Consider the following 13,385-nt stretch of genomic DNA (forward strand, 5'->3'; position numbering starts at 1 on the left):
GACAAGCACTGAACCTTCATGTAAAAAAAGATACGGAGGAAAGAGATGAAAGAGCTGTCAGTCTTTGTGTTTGTCTCTCCAGAGACGCTGCAGGGTGCGGGTTCGGCTCTAGTCTGGGAGCCCGAGGTTGGCATATAGACAGCTTGTTATAGTGCGCTGCAGTCAAATATCCCAGTGATTGGGGAGAGGGTGCAGATGTGGCCCAAAAAGAAACAAACACTAACTATATTCATTACTATAAGACATAACTTGGTAAAATGGAGAGATGATGAGCAGACAAAACATGAAACATTAACACTGTTAATTTTCATTTCATATTTATATACTGTACATAAAAAACATATCAAGTTCGAATGTTGTGCAATAAGCTAACAGTAGAAACTCTCTGATACCTGAGTGAACTGGCTGTCAGTACTTAATACGTCACACTGGTTAAATGTCATGTCCAGACTGCAGCCCGTCTTATCTCAGTTTCCCTGTTTCATGCATTATTGATGAAGGATGGTATCACAAACACACAAGTCAGTGTCTGCTCTCCTTGCTTACATGTTCTTTTCAAGACACCCACAGCAACCAGACCGATATAGTTTATGCATTCACAAACTATTCTTGTTTAGAGTTCTTTTTAAAAAAAAACAACCTGAACAGCAATAACATATCTAGTGACTGGATTCATCCGGGCAAATACAAGAAGTCGAATACAAAATACAACCTGTTAACTAAAGTGATTCCAAACAGACTCCGTAACAAGCTCTAACAGCCAATAGTTCTGTTTTTGGAGTTCACAAGATTTTACTGTTTTTCCATAACATTGGGACAATAGCTTACAGTATAGCTGACATCTGACCCTGACTGGTAACAACACAGAGACCTGCATGATTAATGATGACTTCACTGCATGGATTTGAATAGGTTAATTTTATATTGTGAAAAAAGTAATATGGTCATGTGGTTTCTGGTCTTACATTATGGCAAGAAAGTCTTAAGGCAGGGACACACCAAACAGACCTCCTGACGTTGGTCGAAGTTGGGATGGTGAACGACCATTGCCCTAGTTCTTGCGGTGTGTCCTGCCACTATTCCCTCCTCGCAGCTATTTCCGGCCAATTCAGTGTGTTGAATCAGTGTCGAAGCAAGCGTAGCATCAGATGCACAAGAAGAGAATCGGAGGTGAGGAAAGTGAGATCAAAAACAAACTTGTTATGCAGGTAAGATTATCTTTTTAACCAATTCTTCTTATTTGTTCCTTCAGCATTAAGTTTTTTGGTTAAGGTGCTAACTGGCTGACTAGCGTCCTAAACTGTCCTGTCAGTTTTCAGGTTTTCCTTTTTGAATGACAAATAGCCACAGACTACCGCCGCCTGCTGGTATGTAGACGACCAACTACATACTAGTCGTCTGCTGCACTGTGTTCTACTGCAACATTTTGGCCAAGACACAGGCTGCATGAGGCAACGCAACACTCAGCCTTCTAGTTCTTTGGTGTCAGTTTGGTGTGTCCCTGCCAGTAGCTCTTCTAAAGAAATCCCACTGACAGGATGTATAATTAGTAGGCGTATTGGCAGTGCAAAAATGATAAATAAAACACTAAAGCAAAAACTGCTCAGAACAGTTTGGGTACACAGCAAGAAGCCCTGGTTACAGCAGCTGCGGGCTGAAGGATACAGCACAGGATTATCTGATCTGATATCTCATCATGACTCATGTTGTCAGCGGTCAAAAGGTATCTGTCTAGCATCATCTCCCAAAGAGAACCAGTCTGGCTGTTTGTGATATCCGGGAAATTCATGAACACAATGAGGCTCAGGATATGATGGAGAAATTAGAACCTGGAAGAAATATAAATTTTGTTTTTATAACGCAGTATCTCTGTGATATACAAGAAGGGCGGGCTGCAGAGGAGTGATTCATGTCAGTGATGTCATCATGCAGTGCAAGTTCTTATTCTCACTCCGAAAAGGACGTCTACAAAAGCACCAGGACATTGTGATATATTTTATCACTGCTGTCCTTTAACTTCAAGTAGCCGCACAGAGCACAATATTTTATTAGCAGCCAGAGTCAAAGTAGTGGTCATATCCACTATAAGTCTCTGTAGGGTCGTAACGCTCGGTCTCAATCAGTCTCAAAATCAAAATAAGTATAAGTGTAAGCCTAAATGATATTTATATTTGAATTAAAATAAAGTTTTCTATCTTTTCTCCAGAGTGCTTGATGTCAGTTTCAGCTGCTGTCATAAGAACTGGCCTTGAGCTTTTGTGAAAGCTACATAATTAAATAAAGGGTGTTTGTATTTTCATTTATGCTCTTACTGCTACTGTATGACTTAAACACTGCTCTGTGTCAGTAAAAACCCAACAAAGCTGTCATAGTATAGTATAGTATAGAAGCTCTCTCATAAACAAGAACTGTATTTTGACACAGCATTGCGTTAAGCTAAATGCTTACATCAGAATGCTCACGGTGACAATGCTAACGTACTCTTATTTAGTAGGTATAATGTTTAGCATGTTAATCATCTTTAGCAAAAGAGTGTGTATCCATGAAAGTGTGAAACCGCTCAGCAATTTATGGGAATCTTTTACACATGGCTACGCACATTTCTTTAAAACACAACCTATCTATTTTGATATTTCACACGCAAGTAAGTAAGTAAGTATGATGTCCATCAAATGGGTCAATGAGCCAATATGAATTATAACTGTTTATACTGAATTTTATGGCAATGGAATGGCATGTAGAGCTATCTTGATTTTAAACAAAGGGGTCTAACAGAATTTCTTGTTTATATATTAATTCATGGATCCAAGATATTTTATTTTTTTGGATCAGTCCATATAGACAGATCGCTCTAGAGGTACAAAAAAACTCCATCTTTATTGTTTAGAGTGCTTACAGATCAAGATGCTCAGGTTACAGATGTTTTTAAAGGCTCAAACGGTCTAACAGCAGCATCTCAGTGTATAATTTAACAGAACCTAAGACTGATTTAACATACGGTCTAAAAGCAATCATGAAAGCTTTACCACCAGTTGCCCTCATTCTCTGGGTTTCACAGCTGTCCCCACAGACACTCCCGATATCCCAAAACTGCAGAGTTTCATTACAGAGAACTGCAGTGACTTTCTGCAGCGCTCAGGGATGAGGCACTGAGGCACGGACGTGAAGGGGTGGAGAAAATGGAACATGACCAAATTTCAAGATCTGGACGAAGAACCGAGTCTCTGCAGCCCAGTGAAAATCATCATATAATAATAATTATAATAATAATGACAAGGATGTAAATTAAGTTATTGTATTTACCTTAAATGGAAGCATGGCTCGAGGATCAGCTGAATCAATTGAAGCTGAATTCATCAGTTTTGATTTTCAGGAAGGCTGCATGTCAGTTTAACTAAGCTCCAGCCCCGAATCCTCACCTGCCAACCTGTTTCACTTCACTGATAATATAAATCAGATTCATTCCTTCTGAGTAAAGTGCATGCATACAAGATTACTTGCCTGTCCAAAAATAGATCTCTCCCTATCTCTCTCTTTAGTACATTTCTCAGGAAGTCTCTGGAGGCTTCGATTCCTAAATGGACAGTTGCCAACTGAGTGCTGAAACATTTCTCAGTAGCATCAAACACCTGCTTCTTTAGGCTCTCACTGACAAACAAGTGAGGATGTTCAGGAAAAAAAAGATATATTGAATTGTTTGCTGAGTTTTGACCTTTTCTGTTTCATGTACTGAGGGAACCAGAAACATGACCTCAGTGAACCTTTAAAAGAGTTTGTCAGAAAAGTTGACAGGTGTGATAAAAGACACAGGACATCCTCTCCAACACAGAGGAAGAGCGACAAAGTTTCACGCTGGACACGTGTGACATACAACCACCACAACAACAATTCCTGTTTACAATGCCTGGTGCTTTAAATATAGACAGACATGCGTCTCTTCCTTCAACTCTGAAATAACATCAGTAGGTCAGTGTCAACCTTTGCAGGGCTCATCCTCATCCTTTTTACCAGAGGAGTAAAAATAGAGATCCAGACCCTGCCAGAACAATACATTTCAATGAAAAAAAAAAAATGCGGTATTAAGGCAGACACCTTGGCCTGCATCACAACCATTACAGCTAATGTCCTTTTTACAAGTCACTTAAAATGCTTGCCCTGGGTCACCAATTATCACCATAGTCACAAATAGAAAATGATAATTATGCGCACACAAAAATGTGTATTACAAAGGGCAATGCTTCAGACAGGCATGATTCACAATGCTGCAAAAGGGAATGATGATTCATCCAGCACACCTAAATCAATGTATTATACACCCCGCTTCTCCATATTACACCCAATCAGTCTAGTCAAAAAGCTTATAAACTACTTTAAAAAATTCTAATAAAACCATCTTATATCCACTTTAAACAGCAGTATTGTCCACAGCATGCTATAATGAGACCAGCCCACCTCAGGGCCAGTTTCCACTGTGCAGGGAGAACAATGAATGTGCAACTGTGGGCTACTGTACTGTCTATGGGTGGGTTCCACCTGAGCCTCATGACTAAGACAGATGTGTCAAATAAAACCTCCTTCCTCCTCGTTTTACTGAGGGAAAGGCGCCGGTGACCGTGGAGAGCCAAACCCATGCTGTTGTAATTTCCATTGATGCCCTCTCTCCGGATCACATGCGTCCATGACTCGCTCTACTTTGTCTCCCCACAGCTCACTGAGGCGGGTTGAATCTGCTCCATCACATCATATATCGCCTTACCTTTGCACTCCTTGTATCCGGTTTAGATATTGATAAGGTATATCTTCCCCGGCATATTGATAACCCCCCCGTTCAGCTTTCTCCCTAGCTGCTTTTGCCGGGGAGGGGAGCCACCGTGCAGCCGCTGTCCATGTTCATCCTTCGGTACTACTGTAGCGCACACACTCGCCTCGTATTGAGCCACACTCACCACGCCTTCACCCGCCGGCTATTATGTGAACAAGCCCCGCATCCCCTCCCTCCCTCCCTGCTTCCCTCGCTCCCTCCCTCTGCCTCTCATCCAGCAGCTGCCGGCCGGCCTGATTCACACTGAAGCCTCATAATAATTAAGTGTGGTGGCCTGAAGGCTGTGTCTGCTGCATCCCTATTAGATATTATGGTCCGTGTGCATATATTGTATGTATTGTAAAATGTTTTATGTTATGGCAAGCCTTTAAGGTAAATATTTGTCCCTAGTTGTATTTATTGAGCTTACCTGATCACACTAAGTGGATTTTTTTTGTGATAATGATATTGGGGGCAATTATGTCTCTTTCACTCAATGTTTAATATCTGGAGTCCTTATTGTATCATATAGCAATATAAGTTTATTGTTGACATTCATTAGCTGTTTCCATGACAACGATTAATCTTGGGTCTACATTAATAACATAGTGCTAATCAACAAATGATAACAAAGTGACACCCAACCCAATTAAATTAGGATATGTCAAAACCTAAAATATGAACAATCGAAACAAATAATAAATTAGAATGCTGTGTAAAGGGCAAAGCTGAGTGACCAAGATATAAAATACACTTGGTATTTATTTTATTTTTAACCACTGAACTACCTTTTAATAAAATACATGGTACTGTATTATCATTGGGTCAGGAACAAGGCATGGACAATGCCTTTATTATCTTTCTTTTACAAAACATGTGTTCACAAATTTACTTTGGAGAATTGCAAATGAAACTTCTCTTGTACAGGTTAAGTTTATGTTTTTAAATGATCAAAAACCTGAATGGAAATGTCCTTACTGTATATTGCAGTATATTTGTTTGTTTAACATAGTTTAAGTGCTGCACTAGTTTGTCTCCTTTTCATGACACAGCTGCTGTGAAAGGACCCTGTTTGTACCTTGTAATTATTCAGAACATCCTTAAGTTTTTGCAGTGTAATAGTTCCATGTCCTTCTAATCACAAACGTGTTATCCTTTCTTTGGTTAAGGTAATGTGACTTCTCCTCACCTGTCTTGTTCAATAGGTACTTCCAGAAAATACTTTTGTTTTACTGTATCCCTGTAGTATTTTAACACCTTCTTGTAAATGACTAAGGGGATTCCCCAATATCCAGCTAACAGGTTTTTATGTATGTTTTAGTCTGTTTGGATGCACTGTATTTGCACAAAGGACTTTTTTTCCTTACCTACATTGACCTGTGCCAATAAAACAGGATCTCAGTGATAAAAAAAAAAAAAAAGAAAAGCTGAGCTGCTGAGGAGGATATGTTTGAGACAACTGACCGAGAACAGGATATGGTAACCATTGACAGTTCAACCATCGTTTTATCACAATGTGTATGACAATCAACAACAGCTGTAAGAAACGACTGATTCACTGATGAACACTGACACTGACAAAGTCAACAGTTAGAAAGTTTACATGCCCATAGCAAAAATGTATTCAATCTAACTGTTTTTAAGATGTCCCTGTATGTTAAGCAGAAAACATATGCTGAGCAAATTTAAATACCAGTTTGGTGGCTGTTACCATGCTGCCAAGCCAACTATTACAATTGTGTTACTTCACACATCAGTCAACATCTCTGAAATGTGCAATTCTAAAGACACAATACTGTTAAACCAGATTCTTGGTGTGTGTTGCACATGTGATATTCATTTCAGCTCAGGTGTGACGCTGGCACTAAAATATTCATCACTGCCTTTACTGTTAACTCAGCTGGTAATTTTATCTCTGTTACACAACTAAATGTTGAGATAGTGCATCGCTGATTCACTGACAAACTGCATTCTATAATTAAAATAACTGATAAATTAACAAACTGTATTGCTACTGTACTGAACATCCCCAGGCTGCAATAAACGCTGTAGACTGTCAGCAGAGGGAGGCTTCCCCCCACCTCCCCTTCGCTGGTGGATTTCTGACATCAGACATGCATAAGTATCTCATTAAGATCCCCCAAAACCATCTGTCCAGTGAGTCGCCTCCTGACAGGAAAATCTTCTCATAAACAAAAGAGTAGGATTCCCTTGTTACCCTCATTAGGAATTTAATTCTATCATCAATGGCAAGCTGTATTTTTAATACATTCAGGGAATACATTACATCTAAGACAATGCTTTTTTGTATAACTGGCATGTAAAGCTACCACCGGCAATGTAAGCATATAAGTTTCCCACATTTGTATTGCATTTTAATACAATCTGCAGGATATTGTTGCAGTCATGTTTTTGTATTTTTTCGATTTTGCACTGTGAAATAAATGCAATCACTCTTATCCATTTAATCAAATGTTGCTTGGCAGATGCTTTATGCATACCCAAACCACCCATAACAGAAACTCAAGGAACCGAACAACAACATAAACTATAAATAACTATCTGTGGTCTCATACAGACATACTTTGAATAAGAGTGCTGTCAGTGTTGTGTACATAGACTCTAAAAACACCTTGAGCAATGAACGGAAAAACAATCTTGTGTACGTGATCAGAAAGTTTGGGAAACATGGGAAAGTCGCTATAAACAAACATAGTGTGACACAAGGGATCAACATTTTAAAATAGAAACCAAGAGAGGAGCTTTCAACGGGAGATGATGCCTACTAGAATTGTATAAATGTGTTGGTGTTGGAATCGTTGTATATTATGACTATGATTTTTTAAGAAGCGTATAAGATTTTCAGCTTTTACTTTGCTCTAACAATACAAAAAAAATCCTTATTTTAAAGTGCACAAATGATTTTAAATATGTGTTATACATTTAAACTTTTCCAAAAGAAACAAAGCAAGTGAACGCTGCAGTATTCACCTCATGCACCAGTTAATTTACTGTTATGGTAATGGGTTTATTATCTGTACTGCTTCTTGCAGTGTGTTTTTTTAATTGTTTTTTCAGCTTTCTTTCCAGGACACACTGAACGGTAGACGACAATCAACATGAAAATTCATCAATGTCCTGGAACACCCGGACATCTTTGGCTCTTAATTTGTTTTGACTACAACATACAGGAATTACTCTGTGACTAACGGCTGTGAGTCGCTAATGATTGGCTGTCTCCTATGACAACAAAAAGGTGGAAGAGTGCTGTCTGTTCACACCTTTCCCTGCTAATGTGCATTTATGCTCATGTTTGAGTCATTAGCAAACACAGTGTTTGCACTGGCTGTCACTGCTTATTAAGTCTGCACTACAGTATAAACGTTGATGTATTTGTCTTGTCTGTAAATACACCTCTGCATCTATAAACTACGGCCTTCATTCACATGTTTTAATGGCAGACTGCAGATGTGTAAGCGGTGAACCTGTTGAATTTCTGTGGCTTTACATTGCCCTGATTGTACGTTTTTAAAGGTCCAGTGTTATGCTAACAGCACTTTCTACCTACATACCGTATATTTGTGACATCAAGACTATAGGGTAGGCCTGGAGGCTCGTTTAAAGGCACAGTCTCTTTACACAGGCTTTCTTTGTTGAATTTTTCGGTGGACTGAGCGTTTGGTACTTTCCCATTATTTATATAGCACTGCAACCTGCTTTATAATTGAAAAACACAACGGGAAATCTTAATAATTACAATATAGTACCTTTAAAAAGAGCTAGAGTAGACTATAATAGGTCACAACTAAACCATATTTTAGTTTTGATAAATAACCCAATAGCCATATAGAATAAAAATACTAACACTGGGTCAAAACAATATTTCAATGTCTTCAACCAAAACATGCTTCAAAGATAGAACAATTTGAACTGAAGTATCAAATATTTATACACATATACACTTGAGGAATTACAAAGGGCATTGTAGTCTACAAACTGAGGAGGCCTCCCTCAGCTGGAGGCCCTTTGTAATCAGTGATTCAATCAGATTCACCCCACAATGCTATAATATGTGTTGTCTAGTCTATTGTGCGTCTGGCTCTGTCCTCTGTGACTGAGTGTGAAGCCCCGCAGATTCTGCATCATGTCTCCTGCATGACATATAATGAATGTCTCTCAGTTTGCGTTTTATATACCTGAGCTTTTATGGCAACAAACACTTATTATACAAATACTGTCAAATTCTGTTTCATTTTCTGACTTCAAGTATCACCATGTCATTTCATTTTTTTGTTTTGTTTGCATTTGCATGCTATTTGCATTAGTGAAACACAGACTTAAAACCAGTTCAGCAGGATGAGGCGAATGCAAATATTGAACTTGAATTTACATCTTGTAATAGAAAGTGCCCCCCAGTGGACCCACAACAGTCGCTTCTCTTGATATATACTGCCCCCGAGTGGTGGATAGGAGTCTAATGAGGAACACAAACTTGGTGAGCAGAGAGAAGAGCAAAGGGCTGAGCAGGAGGCGAGCAGCAGTTTGTCTGCACACGAAACAGAGGGAACCAGAGACATGAGGGTCGACCGCAGGTTTGTGATCATTTGGGTGCAATACCTGCATGATGGAACCGCGGAGAGGATGAGAGAAATGCAAGATTTAGAATAGAAATGATCCACAATGTTTATGATTTTGTGTTGTCTTGGTTCAAAAGTGGTCGTTTGTTGTTTCTTTTAATCGTATGCATCAGTGGAGTGACCTGCCAGCTGATTCAAACAGCTTTGCAACATGTTCTAATAGTAATATTGTTTTATGATTGGACAGGACATCATCAGTGGCTGAGTCATATTGGCATAGAGAGGTTTTCAAGGTCACTCTTGACATATACAGGGAGTTTGCTCCCTTCAGCATACAACTTATGACCATTGACTTTGATTTAATAATTCTGTCCTCCCATGCAACAATGACTGTGATTTCCTTCCGTTTTTGTGAAATGGCAGAAAGATATAATGGGGGATAACTTACCTTAAGTCAGCCTATTAACATTTTAAAGATATATATTTATTATTATAGTCAGGTGGTAATGTGAGTTTAGCTATAGGGTATTTTTAATGGCACCCATTAAATTATGGTTAAACTGGTTTTAAGTGACTCTTACATGCATTCATTTAAATTGATGCACCAAATGATTCAGATGTAGTTATATCGCACTTGTATGTGGGTTATATGTGGTTAGTGTCTGTAGATGTAATACAACATTAGACGACTGCCAGTCACAGCATATATGTTTTTGTTTTTAACTCAATGAAATAAGATACCAGCTGTCCACACGTAAACTGATTATTATTGAAGGAAATTCAACTTTATGACACTGTAGTTTCCCTGTGGGAGCAAGTAAGGCGGTGTGGTCCCCTTTGTAGCCAATGAAAACCATCGATGATAACCGAGGTGCATCCTGGTCGTCGTAGTTCGTTCGTCGCCTGCAGCTGGTTCGCAGCCGTGTGCTCGCTGCCGTGGAGGACTACGGAGCTCCGGGTCCCGGACAGAGGCGGCTTGCGTTGACAGCGGTTGGTACTGAGCGAAGTACGGCGGCACAAATATTGTCCGTCCGTGGTTTTTTTTAACGGGTTTAACGTGTCCGAAAAGTTGACATCTAGAAGTATGCAGTCCGAATCGGGAATAGTTCCCGACTTCGAGGTTGGAGAGGAGTTTCAAGAGGAACCTAAAACGTATTACGAGTTGAAAAGTCAACCCTTGAAAAACAGGTCAGTTGTTTTAGCTGAGGACAGTTATTTCCCACGCTGGAGCGGTTTTGGTGTTTAGGTGATAATTATGCTGCACACTTTCTCAGCTGTCGTCCGGAGTTTGGGGCTCCTCCGCTGATGTGACTGGAGCTGGTCCTGTCGCTGAGCTCCGAGCCGGGATCCAACTTGCCTTTTTCATTCTGGTTATCCTGCTGGCATGAAGTTATGCAACGCTTGGGTGTTGTCTTGTCAACATCAAGTTCAAATATTAGCTCGTAGAGGAGCAGGGAGGTCACTTTGATGAGATGCTGCTCAGCCTCTCATTTGTGTTGACGGTCGATGTGCTGCTAAAGCCGATGAGTTGGCTGCTGTTTACATGGGTTCTCCTTAAAATGTATTTGACAACTGCAGTGTGTGCACACGATTGCTGGATAAATACTGCCTATCGATATTATTTATCATTAGAGATATTGCAACTTGCTGCTGCTCATGGAGGAATTGTTGGGTCTCTGTAAATCATGAATAATTCAGTGTGGTCTAGATCTACTCTATATGTAAAGTGTCTTGAGATAACTTTTGTTATCATTTGGCACTATACATAAAATCGAATTGAATAATATCGCTGTGGGACAATGTGCATGGAAAATGTAACCTGCAGGATAATATAAGTGGTCTGATAAATCAAATAATATTTTGTCGGGCTGCAGTTTTAGTTAAGTAGCCTGTAAAATCCTTCTCCAGTGGAAAAGATACAGATGCTTTTCTTAAATACACTGCAAAAGGTTTACAGTTGGTTCAAGCTCTAGTAGGTGTAACAGAGTTATCAGAATAGCCTGTATGTTGCAACATTAATAGTCCCCATGGTGTCTGCAGGACAACACAAACATAAACACTGACTTATCAGAAAGCTATTCGCAGCTCTGACACGTAGAGGCCACTCCGCACAATCAGCATGGAGCTGAGTCAGGTCTGTGTGATTTGACCTTTCATCCTTTTTCTGGAAGCGGTGCAAAGTAAATGAGATATGTCTGATATTCATATGATATTAGGGCTGTTACATCAATCATAGTCTGTCCAGGGACATTAGTTATTCATTGAAGGAACTGTTTAATTTGGGGAAATACATTAATTTGCTTTTTATTTTCCAGAAAGTTAGAAGATTGATATCACTCTCATGTTTCTGTTGAATATGAAGCTGGAGACGAATTAGCTCAGATTAACATAAAAAAGTGGAAACGAGGAAACAGTTAACAAAATCAGCCTTCCAGCACCTCACAGTGATGACAAGACTCCCATAAAAAAACACAGCTTGTTATTTTTACACTTCAGTTTTCATATGAATCAAACAAGCATAATACAACGTGTTAATTGGGGAGATGTTAAAATCTGTCAGAAGTGTTGTTTTTCTGTTTTAATATGAACAGAGCCGGACTATCTTTTTTTCTTTACCAGCATGTATGCTAAGCTAAGCTGACCAGCTGCAGCTGTATAGCACCGGTTTTCTTATCCGTCAGCAAGAAAGCGAATTAAAGTATTTCTCAAAATGTCAAACTTGAAGTGAACTTAAGTGTTTTGACCTCAGTTGAAAAGAAAGCATGCTAAATATAGATAAGTACCATGAACGGGTTTATTTTAAGTAATGGCCAAAAAACATGACTCCCTTTTCTGGGTGATTTGATTACATTATGCAACACTTTTCAGCTGTGGAAGTCGTGAAGCTCATCACTTTGCCCCTGTGATGATGATGCTGATGATGATGATGATGATGATGATGATGATGATGATGACGGGGGTGATGATAATGATGATGACGACAATACATCTATTAACAGAACGGTGTCTCATTATCTGTATTTTGTGTCTACATGTCTCCGTAATGCTGTTCAGCGGTAGTAATACATGGCTTCATTGTCAGAGTGAGACATACGGAGGACAGTACACCAGTGTGTTCAGACAGAGCTCTTTTTGCATTTGTTTGGTAGACTCCTGTTCATTTTTCCCTTTAGGCATTTTGTTGCAGATTTGGACTTTATCTCTTTTTTTTTAATATAAATTCATCCAAAACACCAGTTCAGGCAGAAAAAACGGTCATGTTGCACAGCCCCAACCTTTAACCCAGTTCTGCATTTTTTAAACTAATTTCTTCATTAGTGAAATGTCATTATATTGTTACACATAGAAGGGCTGAATCTGAGCTGTGTTGTGTTGTTTCTGCATTGGCAGTCAGTCTCAGTATAAATTGAGTATCGCCATTTCACAGCATGCCATTTCCTTTGGAATATGTGAAGTTGTCTAAAAAGTTGTTTTGATTGAAGGTATCCCACTTCCTCTTCCCATCACATGAGGATGACCCAGCGTAATAATAGTCACGCTGACTGCATTATGAGGCTTTGCCCAAACTGGATATTATTAGTTTGATTGATTAGCTGTGTATAATGTCTTGTCCTGCTTCTAAATTTAAAACGTGAAGTGTGTCAAAATGTCACTTTGGCTTTTGAATATATATTTGTTCCCTTGCTGTCTTATCAGTATGACAGAGCGCTCAGACTTCTGCAGACGATGTGCCAGACTTTTTGTGCCTAATATAGACGTGAGACTGAGGGTGAATGTATGCAGTGTAAATGAGATGGATACATTTAGCAGTGGATGTGTTATATCTGGGAGTTATTTGCGGGTTTACCAAGTTGGCATGCAAAGTCAAACTGAGGCTGAAAGTCTAAGTTGTGCTTTCTAATGCATGGGATATTATTTCAGCTACTGAAAAGATGACCGTATGTTTGCATCAGCATCAAAAATACACTTTTTACTCTGCTGGATGTAAACTTTCTACAGTCACTTTT

At 39.3% G+C, this 13,385-nt stretch overlaps 2 protein-coding genes across 3 annotated transcripts in view; one reads left to right on the top strand and one right to left on the bottom strand.

The window, feature by feature from the left end:
* The window catches only part of LOC310952261 (FERM domain-containing protein 4B-like), a 20,313-nt gene extending 15,420 nt beyond the window's left edge, over window positions 1-4,893 (bottom strand). The window contains exon 1 of the mRNA XM_083920828.1: window positions 4,757-4,893. The gene's annotated coding sequence lies outside the window, so the exon portion shown is untranslated. The remainder of the gene's footprint in view (window positions 1-4,756) is intronic.
* Window positions 4,894-10,421: 5,528 nt separating this feature from the next.
* LOC310952236 (microphthalmia-associated transcription factor-like) overlaps window positions 10,422-13,385 on the top strand; it is a 30,598-nt gene continuing 27,634 nt past the window's right edge. For both annotated transcript variants that reach the window (XM_083920792.1, XM_083920793.1), the window contains exon 1: window positions 10,422-10,566. In XM_083920792.1, coding sequence (XP_083776918.1) covers window positions 10,463-10,566 — 104 coding nt within the window. In that variant the 5' untranslated portion in view covers window positions 10,422-10,462. The remainder of the gene's footprint in view (window positions 10,567-13,385) is intronic.

Source organism: Echiichthys vipera, assembly GCF_963691815.1.
Source record: "Echiichthys vipera genome assembly, chromosome: 9".
In the NCBI taxonomy this organism is placed as follows: domain Eukaryota; kingdom Metazoa; phylum Chordata; class Actinopteri; order Perciformes; family Trachinidae; genus Echiichthys; species Echiichthys vipera.